The 25,400-nt window shown below is 36.2% G+C and overlaps 2 protein-coding genes and 1 long non-coding RNA gene across 5 annotated transcripts; all 3 read left to right on the plus strand.

The window, feature by feature from the left end:
• The first annotated feature begins 938 nt into the window (after nt 1-938).
• On the plus strand, nt 939-6,619 carry LOC111901558 (sterol 3-beta-glucosyltransferase UGT80A2). The gene is made up of 14 exons (XM_023897420.3): nt 939-1,406; nt 2,414-2,595; nt 2,689-2,925; nt 3,066-3,177; nt 3,377-3,547; nt 4,355-4,418; nt 4,510-4,567; nt 4,659-4,836; nt 4,915-5,045; nt 5,159-5,261; nt 5,390-5,466; nt 5,607-5,654; nt 5,753-5,902; nt 6,107-6,619. The coding sequence occupies exons 1-14, from the start codon at nt 1,211-1,213 to the stop codon at nt 6,326-6,328; spliced, it is 1,929 nt and encodes a 642-aa protein (XP_023753188.1). The 5' UTR covers nt 939-1,210; the 3' UTR covers nt 6,329-6,619.
• A 3,167-nt stretch (nt 6,620-9,786) lies between these two features.
• Nucleotides 9,787-19,587, plus strand: LOC111901557 (uncharacterized). 3 transcript variants are annotated; one of them, XR_002853533.3, is made up of 5 exons: nt 9,787-10,614; nt 10,701-10,749; nt 10,853-11,011; nt 11,120-11,249; nt 11,338-19,587. It is a non-coding gene; the product is annotated as an uncharacterized LOC111901557 (long non-coding RNA). The 3 variants fall into 3 exon arrangements; XR_002853534.3 differs by having other exon boundaries at nt 12,239-19,587; XR_002853531.3 differs by having other exon boundaries at nt 9,790-10,614; nt 11,120-19,587.
• Nucleotides 19,588-24,574: 4,987 nt separating this feature from the next.
• On the plus strand, nt 24,575-25,188 carry LOC128126157 (uncharacterized). Its single transcript, XM_052763925.1, has 2 exons — nt 24,575-25,134; nt 25,182-25,188. The coding sequence occupies exons 1-2, from the start codon at nt 24,575-24,577 to the stop codon at nt 25,186-25,188; spliced, it is 567 nt and encodes a 188-aa protein (XP_052619885.1).
• The last annotated feature ends 212 nt before the right edge of the window (nt 25,189-25,400 follow it).

Genomic DNA, 25,400 nt, shown 5'->3' on the forward strand with positions numbered 1-25,400 from the left:
TACGAGATTAACTTTGGAAATTACTACCATAAGGTAAATTTAAGTCAAATATCGAGTGATGTTTTCCATAACATTAGCCTTTTTAGCTTTATTCCCATTCCGAAGCTTGCGATTTGCAAAACCTTTGAGTGGTCATAGTTGTAGTTTGTTCCTTGGTACAACTTCTTGAGCATTCATCCCATTGGTATGGAGTTGATACTCTTTCTTTTCTTCTTGTTTTCCTTCCAAAAAACTATTCATCCCTTAATACTGACCATGTTCCTCCTCAAAGTATTATAATAAGGTCCTCGATAGTCATTTTTCAACAATAATGATAAAATTATATTTGTAATTTTTTTTCAAAAACTTACAATTTTTAAATTTAAAACATATCAAATTATTTATATTAAAGAAAAATATATATACGGAAAGTGTATTATTGACAATAATACTAACTTTAGCATCATTTTATTTAATATTTTGACAAAGGCTGCCACACATGTTACCAATTATACAAGTGATTATAATACTAAGCGCGTGTGATTAAGTTACTAGTTTTGATACCTATGGCAGAAAGATTAGTATATTTTATAAAGTTATCTCGATTAAGTTCGGGTTAAATGGTTCTGGAAAGCTGTAAAAACTACATAAAAAATTCAAAATATTGATAACATCTTGTATTATTTTATTAAAAAAATAGATTATTATTATACTGATCACATAGTTTATATACTTTTTTTCTGACATAATCATTATAATTGATTTATCTTTAAAATTATCGTACAATACAATAATAAAATAGTGTAAAACAAAAAAATCATTGATCTATTAGCAGAAAATGTAACGTATGTTATATTTTGTAAAAAAAGTAATCATTTAATACGAATAGAAAAAAAACATATAAAAACACCAAAAATAAAATAAAAAATGGCGCCTCTATAAATTTCCATCTGGAAGCTAATTTTACCAAAAAGCCCCTTCGGCAATCAGCACTCCAAGTTGACCGCAACTGATCGTCCTTCTACGGTTATCAATCCCCTTCTCTCTCTACGCTAACCGAGTTCCGACCATCGGACCATCCTCACTACCGCCCCGTCGATAGACCGGAGCTAATCCTGCCTCCCTAGAAATCCATTGGAACTTGAGTATTTTCAGGTGTATTTCGTAGATCCGGATCGGAAGCAACGGAAGAAGCACGTGTTTTCGCTTCGGAGAAGTTGTGGCTCCATAGATGATGGAGCAATCTCAAGAACCGGCTCCTAAGCAAGATCAGGCTAGCTCTTCTTTGTCGAGTTCGGTAGAAGAGTCTGTTAAGATTGGGAAGGAAGTTGCCAGTAACGGTGGAGCTGAAGTAGATTTTAGTAGAGACGATGATGTAGCTTTTGCTAGTGGTGGTGTGGTTTCTAATGGCGACGCCAGTTATTCAGGTTCGTTCATTTTAGTTATTCGTTATTGTTGTGAACGTGGTTTGGAGGGTCAATAGGCATAGGAGTTTAGAAGAAAAATTTCAACATGTAGTTTTGTATGTGGACCCATTGCTTTGTTAGAACATGGATACAACTTTACCAATCCGAAAGCTACTTGATGTATCATGGATCCACCTTTTTTATTGAATTTTATTGATGAACCATCGACGAATCATGCATACGATGAGAAAACAATCCTTATCAGGTTCTAGGTAGTGTCATGGGAGAGGGCTCAGATGGTGATTGGGAATAAGGTGAACTCTCCTCTGGATCAGATATCCAAAGTGAATATATGTATAATGTAAAGTTCCAAGAAACTCAACGTTTAGTATTTATGCCTCCCTTTCAAAGATCGAGTTATTTCTTACCTTGATCGTGTGCCCTATCGGTGATTTTAGATCACCTGTAATTTAAGTGTAATTGATATTTATACTAGTTTCAAAGGGGATCAAAGCTATGATCTGATAAAAGTTTGGTGGTGCGGAGTGCATACAACCAAGTGTGGGGGTCAAGGACTCAAGGGGGGCCCACCTCCTTGTGGGGTCCAAGGGATCAGAGCCCTGACAAAACCTTTAAAGAATGTTGGAGTTAGAATGCAGTGTAAAAACATCTTTAGAAGTGACATGTTATCGTAAAAAGATGTCTTTTAACTTAGTTGAAATCTATCTGATTTATAAAAAATCTAAAGCCAAAAAGTTGGGGGGTTTAGAATTACAGAATTCGTTTAGGACGTCAAATGTCAATTTGAACACCTCTCTTTTAAAATTTTATTTTGTTGAGGGTTTGAAATGACAAAAGAAATGTTGATACATCAGTGTACCTTTCAACTAGCAGTTATATACTTAAGTGGACTTCTGTCTTGATATGGTTTGGACTTTTTCCATGCTTGTAACATAACTTTCTGTTTTCTTTCTTTGTGGAATGTTTTTTTTTTCTGGATCTCAAATTGATTATGCTTTCTATGTCAGGGTCTGATGGCAGGAGTGTACATAAATTGCGTAAACTGCAATCAGAACTCACAAATTTTATACTTGGAAGTTCTGAGAAGTTTGAGTCATCTTCCAGTCAGTTTACTCTGGAAAAATCAAAAACTGAAAGGCCTAGACGTAGTAAAATGCTTGTTGATGAAAAGCTATCTGTAAACCAGAAGGTAAAAATAGATGTGTTTAGAGTTTAGACACACATGTACACATACTCAGTTATATTAATATGACTGAATCATCTACACTTGCATTGCATGCAGCTCCAATTGCTGAACAAAATTGCTACTGTAAAAGATGGCACAGTTGAATTTGAGATACCTGGAGATGTTGAACTGAGTGCTTTAGAGACTGAAAGTGATAAATGTTACAATGCATTCAATGAAGATCTCCCTGACTCATCAGAACCTCGGTATCTTAGACCTTTGCAAATAGTAATACTTATTGTTGGAACTCGTGGTGATGTGCAACCATTTATTGCAATCGGAAAGCGTTTGCAGGTGATAGATCCCCTAAATTTTTTGCTATTTGAAAAAATGTCTTTTTTTCCCTTTGTTTTATCATTATGATTCAGTAATTGAGTGAAATAATGTTTGATTCGTGGGTGTTGGATGATGTTTTATTTGTGAATTTATTTCAGGAATATGGGCATCGTGTTAGACTAGCGACTCATTCAAATTTCAAAGAATTTGTCTTGACAGCTGGATTGGAGTTCTACCCACTAGGTGGAGATCCAAAAGTTCTTGCTGAATGTATGTTCCTATCTCCTCTTTTTTTGACATTAACTTGATGAGTTTACACAAATGAATAATAAATATCTTCTGAGTCTTTTGGATTAAAGAAGTCATGGGATCTTGTTCATGTAATGAAACAAAGAATTTTTTGTTCAAAAATATGTTTTTTACTTGTACAAAAATGCATGAGGAGGTTTTGTATTTTGTTGTTATGCAGACATGGTTAAGAACAAAGGATTCTTACCTTCTGGTCCATCGGAAATTCCTGTTCAGAGGAGTCAAATGAAAGACATAATTTTTTCATTACTTGCTGCATGCAAAGAGCCTGATATTGATTCTGGAATCCCTTTTAGAGCTGATGCAATGATGGCTAATCCCCCTGCATATGGTACAAACCTCACTCCATTTTAATAATTTAGCTTTAAGCATTATATTAATTGGTTTCTAACAAAATCTCATCTCATCTACATCGCTCTTTCCTCTCTTTGACTTTTAATTTCCAAGTAACAAAAACCAATGTTTTTCTACATATGCCATTTTGTTGATACAAGTGTACTCTTAACAAATCTTCTAAGAAAAGTATTAATTTGATTTTATTTTGCTTGAATATCAACAAATTCTAGAAAACATGGAGTCTGCCACAATTGTGGTGCATTAGCTCTACTTTATAACTTTCTTGTTTATAAGTATGGGCTTAATGCAAGAAATAGCAATGAACTTTCATTTATTTTGTTTATTATAGCATGCAACTTTCTTTTCTTTCTATTACATCATTGTACTTCCATTTGTTTTCTTATGAAAGCATTAAATTTTAAAAGATCTACTTAATTATAGCACTGTACCTTCAAATATTCATTATTAGGACATTCTACACAGAAAATTCTACTCAATTATAGCAGTGAAAATTGTGCTGTAATTTGATGACATGGTCATAACTTAGTAGATTTTTTAAAGTCCAATGCTGTAATAGGGAGAAATTAAAGTAGGATGCTATAATAAACAAATCAATGAAAGTACACTGCTATTTATTGCATTTAACCCTTCATATATTTCGTACATACAAACAGTGCATATTGAAGATTTGGTTTTTCTCTTTTGAACTTTATAGGGTAGCATTCCCACTTTTAAGACAAGATGGTATATTATTGCTTTTAAGGTTTATATTTACTTTCTAATTTGGTTGATTATGTTTCAGGACATACACATGTTGCAGAGGCACTGAAAATACCTATTCATATATTTTTCACAATGCCTTGGACGTAAGTGTTTTATATGAATCTCTCTAGTGATTTTTAATTTTTTTATAATGATTTGAAGCTAGTGATTCTTAATTTCATTGTGTCATATCAGGCCTACTAGTGAATTTCCTCATCCTCTATCACGTGTCAAGCAACCAGCTGGATATAGAGTAAGTTCAATCATTAATATTATACATATTAGTAGTTCTTTTTCTTTTTATTACATAATTAACTATTTGTATTTTACATGTGTTGTTGCAGTTGTCATATCAGATAGTAGACTCTTTAATCTGGCTTGGAATTCGAGACATGATAAATGATGTTAGGAAGAAAAAGTTGAAGCTGCGACCTGTCACGTATTTAAGTGGTTCTCAAGGCTCTGAGACTGATATTCCACATGGATACATATGGAGTCCTCATCTTGTTCCTAAACCAAAAGGTAAATTTTCCTTATATTAACTATTTATAAGACTTTATTATATGAGATGGATTAATAATCAAATCATAATATGCACAGATTGGGGACCTAAAATTGATGTGGTTGGATTTTGTTTCCTTGATCTCGCATCAAACTACAAACCCCCTGAAGAACTTGTACGCTGGCTTGAAGCTGGCCCAAAGCCTATCTACATCGGGTTTGGTAGCCTTGTGAGTTTTCTTTATCTATATCATCACTTCTTTTATGCTTTTTATAATTTTTATATATATAAAAAAAAGTAATCTAAATATAAATTCCCACAATTTTATTTATCCATTGTCAGCCAGTTCAAGAGCCTGAGAAAATGACACAGACAATCGTTAAAGCCCTAGAAATGACTGGACAAAGGGGCATCATCAACAAAGGATGGGGTGGTCTTGGTATCTGTAAGTATAAATCTATATATGTCTCCTTTATTTTTAATTTTATCACAACTTTATTTTTCCTATTTTACCCTTTCCTTGCTTATGAATGGAATCAAAACTGATGTAGATAAAACTTTTTGTCTCTTCAGTAACAGAGCCAAAGGATTTTGTATACTCGTTGGACAACATCCCTCATGACTGGCTTTTCTTACAATGTGCATCTGTGGTGAGTCATTGCTGCTACTTTATTTTTTACCCATAACACCTACATATTTATATTTCTTCACCCATAATAGCAACTTAGTTACATTTTCGTTACATATAATAGCAACTCACTTACATTTTTTTTTTTTTTTGTAATTGTAGGTGCACCATGGTGGTGCTGGAACTACAGCTGCTGGACTTAAAGCTGCGGTAATTTTCCTCAACAACTTGTTATTTTATTTTTACCAATAATAGCAAACTGGTATTATATGTTGACTTTTTATCTGATATTACATGTTGACTTTCAGTGCCCAACTACAATTGTACCTTTCTTTGGTGACCAACCGTTTTGGGGAGAGCGAGTTCATAGCAGAGGCGTAGGGCCGCCACCCATACCAGTCGATCAGTTTAACCTCACCAAGTTGGTTGATGCAATTAAATTCATGCTAGATCCCAAGGTAACCATTACCAACTCCCCTATTGTTTATTTGCTAAATGCAAGAAATAGCAATTTCCTTTTTTTTTTTTTTTTTTCTCTCCACCCAGTTATATTTATAACAATGAAGATTACTTTGTAATATTTGGAATACATTGCTGTAACTATGTAAAATCTAGAAAGTTGGTATTTTTTTTTTAAATATTAATTTGTGGAAGTGTTGCAGGTGAAGGAGCGAGCAGTGGAACTTGCAAAGGCGATGGAGAATGAGGACGGTGTGGAAGGGGCGGTTAAAGCATTTTTAAAACATCTTCCGCAACAAATACCGGCAGATTGCAAGCCTTCTTCAACAAAGCCTCCAACCAAAACCAAACCCTCAAAGTCAAAAGTACCTCCTCCCAAACATTCTGCTTCATTCTCAATAACCGGATGTTTCGGTTGTTCCTAGTTCCCAATTCTATGCATGCATTCATCTGATATTTCCATTGTGGATAGAAACGTGTCTTGGAGTTGTATTGTTTGTTTGTTTGTTTGTTTCTTCATTGAAATTATGTATGCTTGTTTTTTTTTTTTTGGTAATTTGTATAGTGCAATGCAAACCACAGTACCAATGTCCACTGCTATGTTGCCACATGAGTCTGGTTGATGGGGGCACCCAGGGACATTTTTACATTGTTATTGTGTTATTAGTATTTGCAAAATTTTCTTGTATTTAAATAAAAAAAAAATAGTTGGCTGATTGTGCATAGCGATGACAGTAGGTTGTTGCATAGGTCCGATATTTGTTTGATGGAAGGAGTAGTTTTTTGTGAGTGTGTGTGCGTGCATCGTTTTCTTTCTTTGACATTGTACAACTAGTTTTCAAACTTTGGATGCATGAAAATCTTGCTATAAAAGTACTCTTATAATATTCATGTTGGTGATTTTGTATTACCGGTTTAATAAGTGTAATTGAATATTATACTAGTTATAGAAGAATTAAAACTGTGATATAATACAAGTGTAGTGGTGCATAGGACACATTCTTCAGGGCCGGCTCCGAGATTTCGAAGGCCCTGTGCAATTTAACAAAAAATAGGCCCTAAAACTTGAAAGATCTGAAATTTAAGCAAAACAATATGTGAAATACATAAATTAAAATTTTCATACTAAATAATATATATATATATATATATATATATATATATATATATATATATATATATATATATATATATATAGGGTTAGGTTCATTTGAGACCACTTATATTTTGTGAGACCGTGAGACGCATTTGTTTATTTATTTTTTATTTTTTTTTATTTATTTTTATTTTTTTTAGTTAATTCATGTTCCAAAAATAATATTTAAAAAAAGAATTTTTTGATTTTTCCATTTATTTTGCATTTTAAAATTATTTTTAGAATATGTACAGTGTAATATTCTATTTAGAATATTTCACGTATTTTTCAAAAAAAAATAGAATTTTTTTTTATTTATTTTTTATTTTTTTTAGTTAATTCAAGTTCCGAAAATAATATTTAAAAAAAGAATTTTTAGATTTTTCCATTTATTTTGCATTTTAAAATTATTTTTTAGAATATGTTAGTGAAATATTCTATTTAGAATATTTCACGTATTTTTCAAAAAAAAAACGGATTTATTTTTATTTATTTTTATTTTTTTTATATTTTTTTTAGTTAATTAAAGTTCCGAAAATAACATTTAAAAAAAGAATTTTTGGATTTTTCCATTTATTTTGCATTTTAAAATTATTTTTAGATTTGGTCTCACGGTCTCACAAAATTAGAATGGTTTCAAATGAACCTGAACATATATATATATATATATATATATATATATATATATATATATATATATATATATATATATATATATATATATTCGTTGAAATAAAGTATAATATTGATTTAAACTTTTCAACAACACCTTCATAAATAACTTTATCCAAAATGTTGATTTCAACCATGACGATCAATTTATAGATTTTCTTCTTGGTTTTAATTCTGAAACTCAATTAGTAAAGTATAAAACTTCTATACTCTGAAAGAGCCGTAAAAAACATATTACACTTATTACATTCTCATAAACCAAAAAATAAAAATCAGACTACAAAGAAAAAAAAGAAATTAAAAGTTATATTACATTCTTATAAAAGAAATACTCTGATTTGCTTTTGATAAAAAATATTGATAAAAAATTTGTATATTACACTCCCGGAAAAGAAATACTCTGATTTGGTTCTCATAAAAAAGTTTTGATTAAAAGTTATGAATATACTTTCATATATTCAACATCTCAAGAGGAATGTTTTCTTCTGAAATTTTGATTGACTCTGATTTTCAAAACCTCAAAGCTTTTAAATTCAAGAAAGAGATAAAGAAAAAAAAACTTATTTACTTATTATAAAGAAGTTATTAGGAATAAGAATATTATCTAATTTTTGAATTACGGTTCACTTATTTTTGAAGTAAACGTTATTTTGCTTGTGAAGTTCTTATTTTCAATTTTTGAAGTAACATGGCTTCCCGATTTTTTTTTTGATTCACTCGTTTTTGAGGATTGATGAAGAAAGGGGTAGGAAAAAAAAATAAGAACTCAAAAATTGTGAAGAAGGAAGTAAGGGGACTGTTGCTGTCATGGAGTCTAGAGAATTCACTAACCATCAATAATTAGCGAGAATGTAGAAACCAAAGCGATGTTTACTTATCCTGAAATTATGATTCTTGCTTTCCGTCATTTTTTATTCCTGCTCATCTTGAGTCGTTTCTGATTACTCTCATGTCTGATATATTCCTAACTTAATATGATTTGGGCCAAAAAAATAACACACAATACAAAAAACGGGCCCTAGATTTTAGTGGGCCCTGTTCAAAGGCACACTTTGAACTCCCCTTGGGCCGACCCTAACATTCTTATATATATTAAACATGGACACTTTTTAGGAATAATAAATTTATCTGGTCTTCGGCAAAAATGGTCATTGTGTTTTGTTTGTTGTTTTCATGGGTCTAATTGTTCTTTAATTGTCTTCTGGGTTTTATTTGTTCTTTCTTCTCAAGTAAACCCATGTCTTTTTTCTTCACGTTTATCTCCATTCTAGATTCTTGTGCTTTGACTGATCTTCGTTTCTTTTACGCTTGCTTTTCTCACTTTTCGCGGTATCAGCCTTCTCCATTCCCTTCTTTTCCTTCGTTCCTTTGTTTACAGGTAAAATCTCTGCTTTGTATTATGTTTTCTTCCGTTCTTTTCGGCACGCTTTTGTATTTTCGTTCCCGGTGTAGTTCTGTTTTCTGTCTTCCTTCGTTTTGGTCGTTCCTGCTTTTTCTTACGTTTAGATTTTGTGATGTATGCTCCACGAAAACGACTTTGCGGTGATGTTGGGCCCTCAGCTGTTGCTGGTGATGGCGGGTCAACATCGGTTGTTCCGGTTGTTCAGGGTTGCTCCTGCTGCTCGTCGTGGTCGGCGGCCAGGGCGGATGAGGCTTCCGACCATTGTTAGGAACAGTACCTGACCAGGGTACTGTTCATGGGTTACCATAAGGTTACTACATGAGTTAGGCTGCTGGCAGTGGAGCTTGTGACGTGTTCTCCAGCCACGATGCACCAACTCAAAGTTCCAATAGCATTGCTCCAGCTACCCACCGCCTTCCTCTTAAAAGTTTCATCTTAATTGTCTTTTCTCCACCGCCTGTTCACCTAATATTGATGTCTCCATCGCTAACTTCCCACATCCGGTCCATATTTTTTGCTTTCCCCTTTCTTATGCTTTCCAAAAATTTCTCCTTTCTGATCCTTGATGTACTCCTGCTCCGACCACTACCGCCGACATACAACTTCATGTTTTTTATTTTTCGATATCCAGATCATTCTCTTACGCCTTATTCCCGAGTTTTTTTGTTTATTTTTTTTGTTTTTTTTTTGTAAATTCATTAAAGGGAAGCAAAATTTTAACAGAAAGAAAGGGAGGGGTGAAGAAAAATATTCATTATTCTATGTTCCCGAGTTCGAAGGAAATGAAAAGAAAATTTTAAGTTTTTATGTTACCGAATTAAAAAAAAAAATAAAATAGAACTTAAATTTTTTATTTTTCTCACTTTTTTCCCAAATCCACCTAAAGAAATTTTGGAAAGAAAATATTCCATTAATGATTCCCTCCTATCACTTCCGTTAATAAACTCCTAACACGATTTCCCTTCCACACCCCTCGTTTCCCTCCGTTTCCTCCCGCTTCCCTCCGTAGAACTCGGGATCCTGACGATTCAAAGGCGGTGGTATGCATCTTTAGGATAACAAAGATATCATATCGGATCCCGCTTCGATTACCGTTAATTTTAATCTCTCATCGCCTTCGACCATCCACTGCCGCATTTGTAAGCAGCGCCTTCTTGCCCTTAGCATCACCATTGCTTTTAGTTTCAGGCCTTAAACCCCACTCTCTGCGCTTCCGGTAGGAGAAGGAGGGCTGGAGTCCGAAGAGGGCGCATGTTGTGAAGCGGGAAACACAACTTAACGGCGCTTGAGGGGAAATCGACAGCGAATGGTGACGGCGATGAGCAGCAGAGCAGGGAGCTGAAAAAGACAAACTTTTCTGATGTCCACCATTTTTTTCGATATCAATCAGAAAGAGGGAAAGCGAAAAGAAGGATTGACTCAAAATGGGTTAATTCTTTTCATTTGCTGAATAATTCTTGCACTATCTTTTTTTAGGGTCGATATCCAAAGATGGATTTCAGGTTCTTCTTTTCTCGATTTCTAACTACCGATCGATATTTATTTTATGTTGATTTCATACCATTATGTTTTTTTTTTTCTTTCCCAGGTTTCACTCTTATTTACTGATTTCGTACCGGTTTTTGTATGTTGAATAGGTAAGCACCATTCTATTCTAGATTAAATATAAATGTATAATGACATTGTGATCATCTGGTTTGAAAGCTTAATGTTTTTCGATTTCATCATCTTCTTCTTTAGGAACAAACTTTCAATCTGATCCTTCTTCATTTGTACACTACGGGACTCCAATATATGATGACAAGAATGGCAGTTGTTACTGCTGCATATTTTGGTCAATATGTCATCCAAGCATGGTTGGTTTCACCTGCTTTGCATAACTTTTATCCTTAGAGTAAGGTACACTACGAAAAGCCTTTTTTTGAATAACAGATTATGAATCAATCTTATGTTGAATTGGGGTTTCCAAATTTTTTGTTCATGTTCTGTTCATGTTGTAAAGAACAGGGTACATCTGCTGACAATGACATTCTAACCATGTGTATCAAAATTGCCCCTGCACTTAAAGGGTTGGGTTTTACTAGATGGTTTACCCGGTTATCTAGCTTCCCATGGAAATGCTGCACTAACAACCTTGGTATGTTATGTTTTTTTTTTTATCCTTGATCTTATTGGATATTTGGAACGAGGATTGTTTTGTATGTCAATGATATTTCTATGATTAGGTAAAATTATCAAAATGAAATGTTGAATAGCCCAACATCTAATAAAAGGAGGTTTGAAGCTGATTATTATTGAATCTTTGACAATTTATCATGTGAAAAGCCATTTACAGGTATGTCTTACAAGCAATTTATTGGTCACTCACTTAATATGGACAACTATATATGTCTGTTTCTTTTTTACTTAATCTGGAAACAATGATTTAATGGTCACTTAGTCTCTTTCAAACACTTTATCTAAAGCAGACATCTTCACTCATAAACAGCCCTAAAAAAGATGTTGACTTTTGAGGTCAATTGTCTTAAAAAAAAGTCCTGATAAGTCCCCTTCAACATTTTATAATAAAAATAGTCAACACTTCAGATTTGATGTTTCTCTATTACTTTGATTTGAGAAATATAGAACAAGGTACAAGCTAGAGTTATCTGAAGGTAATAAATGTTATATCATTAATCATCCTTTAGAATATATTTTTAGAAATTACTCATGATCTTTTATGTGTTAAAAATTGAAATATAACTGATCCTTGAACAACTTAATATAAAACCATACCAAATTCTGTTGTTTTATGGAACTAATGGATTCATACTAATTTTTTAATTTTTTTTTTTATCAAGAAAAGGCTAATATTTGATTTATTTTTATAAAAATGTTCAATACATGAACATCAGACAAAAGCCTACTTCTATTGATAAAATGGTAGCTATGGATATCAAAAACGAGTTAGTCTCTTTCTCTTTCTCTACACTTGTGTGTCCAAAAGACGTTAGTACCCTAGATGTGGTAATGTTTTTTTTTTGCTATATTAGATTTTTTGTTGCGTTCCAATAAATAACATTGGAGCTTTGAAGTTGTATTGTTGTAAAATATGATAATCAAGTATTTGTTTACTATGACTTTTAGTTATTGGTGTGATCTAAAGGAAACTTGCCAAATTTCAAAATTAAGGATTGTCATATATGTGTGTTCCTAATTTCCCCAGGTTGTGGACCATAGCCTTCATCCGCTACAAGTTTACAACCAATTTCCTTCTATTCGTTTTGTTATTAAAGCGTTGTTCCTTGAAACTCTATACCTACTCATGTGTTGTCTGTTGTATGTAAATAGAAGAAGAGGAAAAAAAGGATAATATTTCACTGCCATTTAAAACTGAGAAATTACAGAGCTTAAATAGGAAACAAAAACATGAACTGAAAGAAAGATAAAAAGACAGATTAAGACTCTTGACTTTTGTAACTGAAAAACAACTTTTAAGACTCTACTAATGCAGTAATTAAAGACACATGGCAGTGATTATTTTGAATCAATTAACCAACACTCCCCCTTGATTCAAAGTTGCATACTCCGAGCTGCATTCTAAAGAACTCATGTTTGGCTTGAGGAAGAGATTTAGTGAATATATCTGCTGTCTGCTCATTTGTTCCACAAAAACTCAGTTTAATCTTTCCATCAGTGATCAACTTGCGAATAAAATGGTAATGCACATCTATATGCTTCGTACAAGCATGGAGAGTAGGGTTCTTGGCCATTGCAATGGTTGATCTGTTGTCACAAAATACCTCTGTTGCATCTTCTTGCTCAACACACAAATCAACAAGAACTTTTCGCAGCCATAAGGCTTGTTGAGCTGCTGCGTTTGCTGCTATGTACTCAGCTTCTGATGACGATAGAGCCACCGTATCTTGCTTCTTAGAACTCCATGTTACAGCTCCGGAACCAAAGCTGAAAACATTGCCTGATGTGCTTTTGCGATCATCTACCTACCCAGCCCAATCACTATTGCTGAAGCCAACCAGCCTAAATTCATAAACTCTTGAATACCAGATGCCATAATTCTTGGTACCTGCTACATAATGAAGAATCCTCTTGGCTGCACCAAGATGCAATTTTGTAGGGTTGTGAAGAAACCTTGATACTACGCTAACAGGAAAAGAAATGTCCGGTCTACTATGTGTCAGGTAGTTCAGACCACCAACTAGACTTCTAAACACACTTGAGTTTGTTTTATCGGATCCATCTTCATGTTGTAGCTTCTCATTGATGTTCATTGGTGTTGTTGATACTTTACCACCAGTCACATTGAACTTTTTGAGCAGGTCCGTAGCATACTTCTTTTGACATATAAAAATTCCATCTTTTCTTTGCAGCACTTCAAGCCCAAGAAAATATTTTAACAACCCTAAATCTGTCATCTCAAATGTGCTCATCATGCAAGATTTAAAATCATCAATTAAGGACTTAGATGTTCCCATATAGATGATATCATCCACGTAAAGACAGACTAACAAGAATTCTCGATTACCTTGTTGCTTAAGGTAAAGAGTGGGCTCATTCTCACTTCTTTTGAATCCGTTTTCTTGAAAGAAAGAATCAATCTTACTATACCATGCACGTGGAGCTTGCTTCAAACCGTACAAAGCCTTTCACAACTTGTAGGCTTTATTTTCAGCATCTTTAACAACAAATCCTTGAGGTTGAGCTACATACACTTCTTCACTTAACTCACCATTCAAGAAGGCGGACTTCACATCAAATTGAAAAACAGGTAGTTGAAATTGTGCAGCAAATGCTATAATTATTCTAACTGTCTCGAATCTAGCCATAGGGGAAAATGTTTCCTCATAGTCTATACCATATTCTTGTGAATACCCTTTCGCAACAAGGCGAGCTTTGTGTTTTTGAAGACTTCCATCAGCATTATACTTTGTTCGATATACCCATTTAAGTCCTACAACATTCTTGTCTTTTGGAACATCAACCAACTCCCATGTTGAGTTTCTTTCAATGGCTTGTATTTCTTCTTTCATAGCTTTCTGCCACTCAAGTTGCTGAACAGCTTCTTCATAATCGGTTGGATATGTTGCATACAAGGCAAATGTACAGGAGTTGTAAACATCAGCCACGGATTTGAACTTCTTCGGTGTATCATCATAAGTGTCTCTCGGTGGTGGATTATTTGATGAATTGTCATTATCTGAATCTGAACTTGAAGAATCTGATCTTGAAGAACCTTGATCACCCTGGGGTATTTCTGCATTATCTCCTGAACTTGTGGATGGTACATCTTCAAAGTTTATAACCTGATCTCTTTCTTTTTGGGTATTAGGTATCCACCTTGCTTCTTGGTTAAACTCAACATTCCTGCTTATTATCACTTTGCCACTAAGAGGGTTATATAAACGATATGCTTTGGATTGAGGACTATACCCAATGAAAATACATTTTAGATATTTTTCATCAAGTTTTGAACGAGAATTTACCAAAGCATATGCTACACAACAAAAGACTTTTAAGTGGCTTACTGTGGGTTTTCTACCTGTCCAAGCTTCATATGGTGTGCGATTCATAACAGCTCTAGTTGGAGAGATATTTAGAATATACACGGCAGTTGCAACAGCCTCTCCCCAAAACTGATCAGACAGCTTCGCTTTCAGCATGCTTCTTGCCATTTCTTCTACTGTTCTATTTTTCCTCTCTGCTACCCCGTTTTGTTGGGGTGTTTTAGGTGCTGTTAATTGCCTGTAAATGCCATTTTTATCACAAAAATCATTAAACTCATTAGATAAAAACTCGCCACCACGATCAGTTCTGAGAGCCTTGATGTTCCTGCCACTCTGTTTCTCTACAAGTGCTTTGAAATTCTTGAAACACTCAAAGGCTTCTGACTTGAGTTTTAGGAAATAAACCCAACTCATACGACTGAAATCATCAGTAAGCAGGAAAAAATACCGACTTCCGCCAAATGTCTCAGCTTTCATAGGACCACACAAGTCAGCATGTACAAGTTCTAGGCAATCTGAAGCTCTCCAAGAACTTGCAACGGGAAACGACTTTCTGCTTTGTTTTCCATAAATACACCCTTCACAAAAACCAACTTCACCAATATTTGGCAGTGATGTGCACAAAAGTACCCACTAATTTTAATATTTATAACCTAACAAACTTAGACTATCTATGCACTTATAGGCAGTGTACCTAGTCAGATTACAGTATAGCTTAGGTAAGTCGGGTGTCGATCACAGGGAACGGTGGATTAATTTAATATATTTGATTATAGGTTACAGGTCACACGAAAAGAATAAAGAAATAGTTTAATAAATCTCAAACTAACAATTAATTAACAACTCTCGATAAACTAACAGGAAAGCAAATCTCTTCAGGTACTTTGGTTTAAACAAATTACACCTTAAAAACATAGACAATTGCATACACAAATTCATTTATTCATGTTCACCGATTCCTAAAATGATTAGATTCATGTTCACTATAACTAATCCTTTAGCAAACAAGTCAATTCAAACAGTGATCAGTTGATTAAACTAACATGCTTCCTAGTGTTCAGTTCGTATCGAGCAAGACTTGTAAATATAGTTAATCAATTTAGACATTTAATTAACCTCTTGTTGATGGTCATCAAACAAGGCTCACACATTAACTTACCTATTCTCAAGTTAATCCTAGTTTCACATTCGTTATTTCTAGTCTTATAATCTCGATGGTCATCAAAAATCATAAGAGACAAGCAATCGAGCAGATGTTCAAGCAACTCAATTCACTTAACAATTAACAGAAAATAATCATCATTAACACATGAGGATCTTTAAACAAGCTTGGCAAGATAAATTAAACACAAATAAACTATTTAATATAGCAATTAGTCTAATAATCAAAGCTTCATTCAATCATAAACACAAAGTAAAAGGTTTTTACACCTAAATCAGAAACTTAATACATAAAAGTACCACAATGGAATGCTAAACATGGTCATGTCAGCAATCCATATGATAACCGACATGTATCCGCTCTCCAATCCTTCCGATCTCCGCTCCCGTTAGCTTAACGGCCTTCCGGCCGCCTTCTAGACCCTCAAAACGGCTTAACAGAAGTTAATTGTCGACTAAATTAGGTTAGAAGTCGAATCCCCCTTCCTGGGTAGCTAAAAATCGACATTTATAGTCTTTGTGGCCGACCTAAGTACGCGTACTTAGGATTACGCAGCGCGTACTCAAGATAATCACGCGATCAAGTTTATCCGAGGCAAGTCTGTACGCGGCGCGTACCATTTCATTACGCGGGGCGTACTCGCTACCTCAGCATTCTTTTCTTTCTTTTAGCTTCTAAGCCCGGTTTCCGCTTCAGTCTTTTCTTTTGTGCTTTATCGACAACAAATAGCTGCAAAACATAATTCAAAGTATTATGAGTACTTTTTAGTTCTAAAATAGAATAAATAAGGCCAAAATATTAAGATAAAGTGTATAAAAATATATATAAAAATACACATATCAAAATACCCCACACTTAGCCTTTGCTTGCCCCCAAGCAAATTTGCTTTTATTTTACCAATATCGCACTAAACAATCCATTTAAAACTCAGCCATTATGCCAAGACCTCAATGCGTACATTTGTGTCTAATATTTTCCTAAAGTACCCCCCCCCCCCATATTTTAAATACTCACAATCTTCATAAACACTCGCCCACTTTTTCCGAACAATGCTCATTTTATGCAACCCTCCGAATCCATCCGCAGAAAACCTCCTAACCTCAAAGTATTTTTAGTTGAGCAACCTAAGCATACATAATCTAGAATTACAATTTTCCGATACCACTATGGAGCTTTATTTGAATTCTTCATTTCTTTGGCATTTTGATCTTTGATTTCTTTGAATTCAACACCTTATTTGATTTGATTTTTGGTATCTTCAACTTTTTGGATTTCTTCAGAATTTTGATCTTTTGATCTTCACTTTATTTGCTCCAAAATTCTTCAAACTTTTTTCGTAATTCTCTTTTTTTTTTTTCACCTGTAACTCACTTTTTTTTTTACTCAAAACCTACATGCTTAAGCAGAGGCGCTCAACCTCAACCTTTATTGGTTAATGATAATAATTTTCCTGGATACATTTCAGGTTTAGGCTGCTAAACATATTGCATCCCTCAAACCAAGCGGGGTTGTGTTTTTGTTCCATGATTTCATTAAAATAAGGGAGACCACAAATGCACTATAACGTGTATTGGCTCAACTAAACATTTGAGTTCTCATCGGATCATTTCATACAATATTAGCAAAATTTAAATTATAACTAGATTTTCTAAATTAAACTATTATTTCAAGTTTTTTTGTTTTTTTTTTCTTCAAATTTTTAAATTTTCTAAAATCTAGCAATTTCATTTTTTTCTTAATTTTAATTTACTTTTACCGACCCCCTACCCCACTTATTTCATACAATGCCCTCATTGTATGCTAAAACAAATTAAGAACATAAAAAGGGAGAAAAAGGAACAGACTCCCCTGGGTAGTTGTGGCGAGATCGAATGGGGCTGCTACAAGTTGCTTCAAATATCGCCGAAAGACTGAAAACTGGAACTGCTGCCTCTGAATTTGCCGAAAAATAAAATCAAGACCGCCATCTTCGAAAATGTGGTGCAAAATATTGCAAATAAATGCAATGTAAAGTAACCATGACGTGGGAAAGTGTCGACCACGTCGTCTCGTCGAGAATGACATCCTCTACTTGCGATGAAAAATCCCCCATAACATAGGAAAGTGTCAACCATGTCGTGGCAGCCGGGACGATACTTCTTCCTCGCGTCGAAATAAAACTCTATGGTGTGGGAAGAAATAAATATGCACCCCACACTTATGACAAATCGTGGGTCTCGACTATAATCTTCAACTCTCATACCGCTCTCTCTAGCAACAGTTGGACCTAGCTGCTGAACTTACTGCCAGCTTCCTAAGGGCGAAAATTCTGCAGAAATCTAAACAACCAAAGAGCATCAACTTGGAAAACAAAATTAAAACAAACTAAATCAAAGTTTAATTACATACCAAATACTAAAAACTAAACTAAACTAAAAATAACACAAAACAAACAAATAAACAAAATAAAAAGGATCACTCGTCATCTCCATCATCATGTGGCTGTGTCCCAGAAGTACCGGCCCCATCAAATCGTGACTGGAATGGTGGTGGAAAGGGAACCGAATACTGAAACCCCTGGTGGGTAAAGAATGCGTTCAACGCATTCCCATACCACTGCTGTTGCATGTCCACATGTGCAACATACTCACTAAGACAATCAATGCCCTGAGCCAGGTAGCGCATATCAAAACAGAAGGTACTCGGCGAGTAGCAGAATCAACTCGCCGAGTAGGTCCATACTTATCCGTCTTGAATTAGCAGTCGTATTTATCTTCTGGCATATCGTCGTGCACTCGCCGAGTAGGGTCGATCTACTCGCCGAGTAGAACTCATTCTTTCACTCTTTAATCTTCACTTGCTTTCCTTTTCTCCTTTTTGCCTCCAAGCATATCTTTTGGACTGAAAACACAATTCACAACATTTTAAGTACCTTTTGTCCACATTATTCTCATAATTAATCAAAAATAACTAAGAATATATGTTAAATAATTAACTAATTATGCACATATCAAAATACCCCACACTTGACTTTTGCTTGCCCCCAAGCAAAACTAAATTTTAAACACATTAAAATCACATTAATAACTCCAATCCAACCCAGCCATTATGCCAAGACCGCAACGCATGCATTTGTGTCTAAAATTCCTAAAAACCCCCCATACTTCAAATACTCACAATCCTCATAAACATTCGCCCACTCACCCCGAACTATGCTCATTTTATGCAACCCTCCGAATCCATCCTCAGAAAATCTCTTTACCCTCAAGGTATTTTTAATTTGAGCAATCCAAGCATACATATTCTAGAATTACAACTTTTCGATACCACTATGGAATTCTTTGAATTCTTCACTTTCTTGATAATTTGATCTTTGATATCTTTGAATTCACCAACTTGTATTGACTTTTGGTATCTTCAACTTTTTGGATTTCTTGGAATTTTGATCTTCAGATCTTCACTTCATTTGCTCCAAAATTCCTATAACTTTTCTAGCAATTCTTTTTTTTTTTCATGTATTTCTCAATATATTTTTTTTTCACTCAAATCCCTACATGCTTAAGCAGGGGCGCTCAATCTCAACCTTTATTGGCTAATGATAAAAACTTTCCTGGATACATTTCAGGTTTAGGCTGCTAAACATATTGCATCCCTCAGGCTGAGCAAGGTCGTGTTTTTGTCTCATGATTTCACTGAAATAAGGAAGCCACAAATGCACTAGAACGTGTATAGGCTCAACTAAACATTTGGGTTCTCATGCAATTATTAACACAATTCTAATATGGAATCCTAATTTTTACCAAAATTTTCTAATTTAAGACCTAAGCATTTTTGATATGCAACAAATTTTTTTAAAAATTAGCCTAACTTAAGATTCTAAGTGTTCTAAGATGTGACTAACCCCCTACCCCACACTTATTTTATGCAATGCCCTCATTGCATATTATAACAACTAAAAATGCAAATAGAGAGAAAGTTGGAACAAACTCCCCTGGGGTAGCAGTCGCTAGGTTGACACTCTCTTCTTCAACGCCTTCTTCTAGTGACTTTAACCATGGGAACAGCTCATCCATGGCACGGGCGTCATACGTCTCGTGTGGTTGATAGCTCGAAAACTCCAAGGAAAAAAAAAAGGGTTGTTGCACAATCCTCAGTAGTAATTCATAAAGAGTGTATGAATGGCGTAGAAAAACTAGCCAGAACAAATCAGAAACTCCTCTTGCAGCAGGCTACTCGGCGAGTAGGTGATCAAACTCGGCGAGTAGAACTCGATTGGCAAAGTAGTTCGTGCAAAAGCAGATGTACTCGCCGAGTAGTATTAGTGCACTAGGCGAGTAGAGCTTATATTTCCAGAGTTTTATGAACCGCTGTCTCTCTTTACGCTAGTGTTGACATGGAAACACAAATGTACTCTCCCGTGAACTTCCTAAGCAGCAACACTTCAATAAACTCTCGATTCGTACGGACTCAATCCTAGGAACAAGACTCCATAATCACTCATAAAGACTCTCATTCCTCTCTTGACCCTTCCTAAATAGCATGCTTCCTAGCTTCAATACCTGAAAAGAAAACTAAAAGTAACACTAATATTCCAACCACATAGCCAAATTCAACATGTCCACAATTGTCTTAAAACAAACATCATAACCAAACAAAACAAAATAAAATAAAATCTTCATTCTTCCTCTTCCATCCCGGCTCCTCCAGCTCCACTACCTCCTTCTCCACCCCTTCTTCGCATCCTTTCGTCCCAATCCATAATGTAAGGGTAGCCGGGTCCCGGTCGCGGGTCAATATGCATTTGTTGGAAAAGATACTCGAAGGATTGATTGGTGTAATTAACCCCTCGCCCTATATCATCCAAGTAGTGTCGATACTCCACTTGGTTCCATCCCTCGTTATCCTCCACCGGAATAACCGGTGGATCTTCTCGTACCCGCTCGCTCCTTGGCCTAACCCGCCTTCCCGGCTCCTCGGGGACCGCCGGCTCATCCTCATTCGGGATAGTAAAAGAATCACCAAAATTTTCAACTATCCGAGCCCTCCTATAAAGTGCAGTGTTGAACGGAGGAGGGTGGATAATCGTTAGCGTTTGAGCTTGCGGCAATTCCAAGATCCCAAATGATCTCGCAAGCCGAGTAATGAACATGCCCCCATTGATCTTCGAGTTTATCTTCTCCTTAACCGCTCCCTCCGCAAGAAATTTAGCAACGCAGTACGAGAGGTTGCAGAAGACATCGGGAGTGATGATACTCCACAAGTAAAAGATATCAAGGGTGGGAACTTTGTCCCCATCCTTCCGCATGTTGATCGTGCTTGCAACGAACCGGTGAATGAGTCGATGGATTGGAGAACGGATATGACCTTCTTGAGCAGTGGAAGGTATGTAGACCCGGTTAGCAATTGTACTCCACCATGTCGACACCACACCCCCTCGGGAAGTTCTTTGTAGGTATTCTCCAAGAAGGCTTCAAAGTATTCCGTCATCGACATGTCTTGATCGTAGATGCCCAACCGCCAAGAGAACTCAACCATGCTGCATTGTCGCAGCTCTCCTCCCAAAGAAAACGAGATCGTGTTTGGATTGTAATACTCACTACCACCTCGGAATGAAATGGTAGAAAAGAATTCCCAGCACAACTCCGCGTATACTGGCTCTTGGATTTTAAACAATTGCAACCAACCATCACAAGTGATGTTGGCATAACCCAAGTTACAATCTTTCACCAAATATGGAGTAAGTTCCTCTTCCAAGCTGACATTGCCCATCCATCCCCAATCCACTGCATTGGGCAAGTGGATTTCTTTCTGTCGCAGCGCCTCCAACCTGTTTAGGGCTCGAGTTTTGGAGGATTTGGAGGTGATTTGTTGAAAGGCTAACCATGGCATATCACCATGGCCTCCTCCACGTGATGACTGTCCTCTCCTTGCCATGCTATCTGCATAAACATACCAAGAACACAGCAACAAACAACACCCCATAATTAAAACAGGAAATTTTTTTATCTTATTGGGACCTACTCGCCGAGTACACGAACATACTCGCCGAGTAGTATGAACTTTTTGACAGATCGAGATCGGATCTGTGTAATAGTCCAATTTGTTCATAGGGTTTTGTTGTAATTACTTATCTAACCATAGATCTTGAAGAAATTACTCCAAACAACCTCTAATTCATGAGTAAATCAAAGCCCTAAAAATTGGGAAAAACTCCCCAAATCCGAAATCATAACAAATATGGGAAGATATGTGATAAAGATTGGACCTTTCATAAAATTAAAGGGTAAAGATGTTACCTTGTTGCTTGAATGAAGAGAAAGAAGAAGAAAATTGGAGAGATCTTGAAGAACACTTAGAGATGCGGCTGAGAGGATATGCTCGGCGAGTGTGGGGATGAATTGGTGAGTAATAATAATTTTTACAGGTTTTAATTTACTGGGTTTGAACCGGCTACTCGCCGAGTAGAATGGATCTACTCGCCGAGTAGACACGCGTGTTATTGACTTTTGGCTGTAAGTGAACATTTACTCGCCGAGTATAGTCGATATACTCGCCGAGTAGATGTCTCAGGTTGAATTTTTTTTTAAATTTGCCAATTTTACTGTATGAATTCCTTTGTTTAGCCCTTCCACCCCACACTCACAGTATAGCTTGTCCTCAAGCACTTAGAGAAATAGAATAAATGAAGAAGAATGAAAAAAAAACAATATGAAAAATAAAGACAAGGAAAGAAAATGCAAACGTGAAACTCGGGTTGCCTCCCGAGAAGTGCTTCTTTTGATGGAGTCATTAGCTGGACTCCGCACCGTCTACGTGTTTGCGATTCCGCACAGTAGCAGCTCCTCCAATCCTTCATTTCGGGGGACTCCTTCTTCGTATTTCTTCACTATATGACCATTGACTTTAAATGGTGTGCCGTCTCTTGAGATCAATTCTATAGCCCCGTGAGGAAACACCGTCTTGACCAAAAAGGGACCATTCCACCTTAATTTGAGTTTGCCCGAGAAAAGTTTTAATCGGGAATTAAAAAGTAGTACTTTTTGGCCTTCATGGATGTCTTTGCTTTTGATTCTTTTGTCATGCCATCTCTTGGTCTTTTCTTTATAGAGCCATGAACTAGAATAAGCCTCGTTTCGGAGTTCTTCAACGGCATTCATTTGCATTAGACGGTTGGTCTTCAATTCTTCCATGTCAAAGTTGCACCTATTTAACGCCCAATATGCCTTATGCTCGATTTCAACCGGTAAATGACATTGCTTTCCATAAACTAACCTATATGGTGTAGTACCAATAGGTGTTTTGAAAGCGGTACGAAATGCCCATAGCGCGTCATCCAATTTATCCGACCATTCCTTGCGGTTGCTTCCCACCGACTTCTCTAAAATACGCTTCAAAGCTCGATTGGTCACTTCAGTTTGTCCACTCGTTTGCGGGTGGTATGACGTGGAGAACTTATGGGTCACCCCATATTTCTTGAGCACCTTTTCCAATTGATCATTGGCAAAGTGTGTGCCACAGTCACTAATTAGGGCCTTCGGAACACCAAACCGGGAGAATAGTTTTTTTAAGAATCGTACCACTACCCGTCCGTCATTTGTAGGTAAAGCCTGCGCCTCCGCCCATTTCGAAACATAATCTACCGCCACTAGGATGTACTTGTTTCCTTTGGAGGTGGGAAAAGGTCCCATGAAGTCAATGCCCCACACGTCGAACACCTCACACACTTGAATGCTATGTTGTGGCATCTCATTTCGAGATGAAATGTTTCCCACCCTTTGACAAGCATCGCATTCTTTAACATATTGGGCTGCATCTTTGAATATTGTAGGCCAATAGAACCCAATGTCAAAGATCTTCTTTGCGGTATAGTGTGCTCCATGATGTCCTCCCGTGGGCCCGCTATGGCAGTGTTCTAGTATTCTTCGACTTTCCTTCCCGAACACACATCTTCTTATAATTCCATCCGCACAGCTTCGAAAGAGGTATGGATCGTCCTAAAAGTAATATTTGATCTCCGCAAAGAATTTCTTCTTTTGCTGACTACTATAATCCTTCGGAACGTAATTTGTAGCTAAATAGTTAGCTATGTCTGCGAACCATGGCTCCTCTCCCACGGACACCATAATGTATTCATCCGGAAAGTCGTCTCCATCCTTATCTTCTTGCAATTTCGGGTTCTCGAGCCTAGATAAATGATCGGCCGCTACGTTCTCCATTCCTTTCTTGTCTCGTATCTCTATATCGAATTCTTGAAGAAGCAGCACCCATCGTATTAGTCTTGGCTTGGCATCCTGTTTGGAAAACAAATACTTGATAGCCGAGTGGTCAGTAAAAACAGTGGTTTTAGATAAAACCAAGTAAGGGCGAAACTTGTCAAAAGCGTAAACCACGGCTAACAGTTCTTTTTCAGTAGTAGTATAATTCTCTTGGGCAGGATTTAAGGTCTTGCTTGCATAATAGATGGGTTGAAAGTGCTTATCAACCCTTTGTCCAAGGACCGCTCCTAGTGCATAGTCACTAGCATCACACATGATCTCGAAGGGTAAGTTCCAATTTGGTGCTATAATGATCAGGGCATTAGTTAATTTTTCCTTTAGAAAGTCAAATGACTCTAAACACTCTTTAGTAAAATTAAAGGGTGCATCTTTTAGTAATAATTGTGTTAGAGGTTTCGTGATTTTGGAAAAATCTTTTATAAAAAGTACTCATAATACTAGTTGAATTTACACACATCAAGGATAAAACTAATTGCCTTTGTGTGTTCAAATGCCCAAGTATGCAAAGTTCCTTAAGGAACTCCTCACTAACAGAAGAAAGATGGAGGAAGTGCAGAAGGTAGTGCTTAATGAGAATTGCTCCCCCGCAATGCTAAACAAATTACCAAAGAAGAAGGGTGATCCGGGGAGCTTAACTTTGCCTTGCCAATTTGGCAACTTGGCTGCAATTCATGCCTTAGCTGATTCTGGAGCAAGTGTGAACCTTATGCCATACTCGTTCTTTAAGAAGCTGGACCTCCCGGAGCCAAGGCCAATTCGAATGGCAATTCATTTGGCAAACAAGACTGTTACTTTCCCAAGAGGCATTTGTGAAGATTTGCTAGTGAAAGTAGACAAATTTGTCTTCCCGGCTGATTTCATCATTCTCGACATGGAGGCGGATCCGCAAGTGCCAATCATCCTTGGAAGGCCCTTCCTCAACACCGCTAGCGCTATCGTAGACATGAGAGATTCTAAGCTCACATTGCGAGTTGGGGACGATTCAGTGACATTCGGGGTAGACCAAGCCATGAAGTACTCAAGGAGTAGTGACGACACGGCTTTCTCAATCGACATGCTTGACGAAATATTGGAAGAAGACATACCTAAAGATTCCAGCAAGTTTGCAGCTTTGGATGAAATATTTGATCCAGAAAAGGACTTACTAGAGATTGAAAGACTGTTGGAAGAAGCGGAGTATGAAGAAATAAAGAAGCAAGCTAAAAGCCCTACTCGCCGAGTAGACCCGATCTACTCAAGAAAAGCCAGAAGTCGTGAATGCAGCCACCAACTCGCCGAGTACCAAACTTGCACTCGGCGAGTCCGTCACTATGCACAACAAATTGGAGCTCAAAACACTACCTGACCATCTGGAGTATGCCTTTCTG

The sequence above is a fragment of the Lactuca sativa genome, chromosome 5 (assembly GCF_002870075.4).
Source record: "Lactuca sativa cultivar Salinas chromosome 5, Lsat_Salinas_v11, whole genome shotgun sequence".
NCBI lineage: Eukaryota > Viridiplantae > Streptophyta > Magnoliopsida > Asterales > Asteraceae > Lactuca > Lactuca sativa.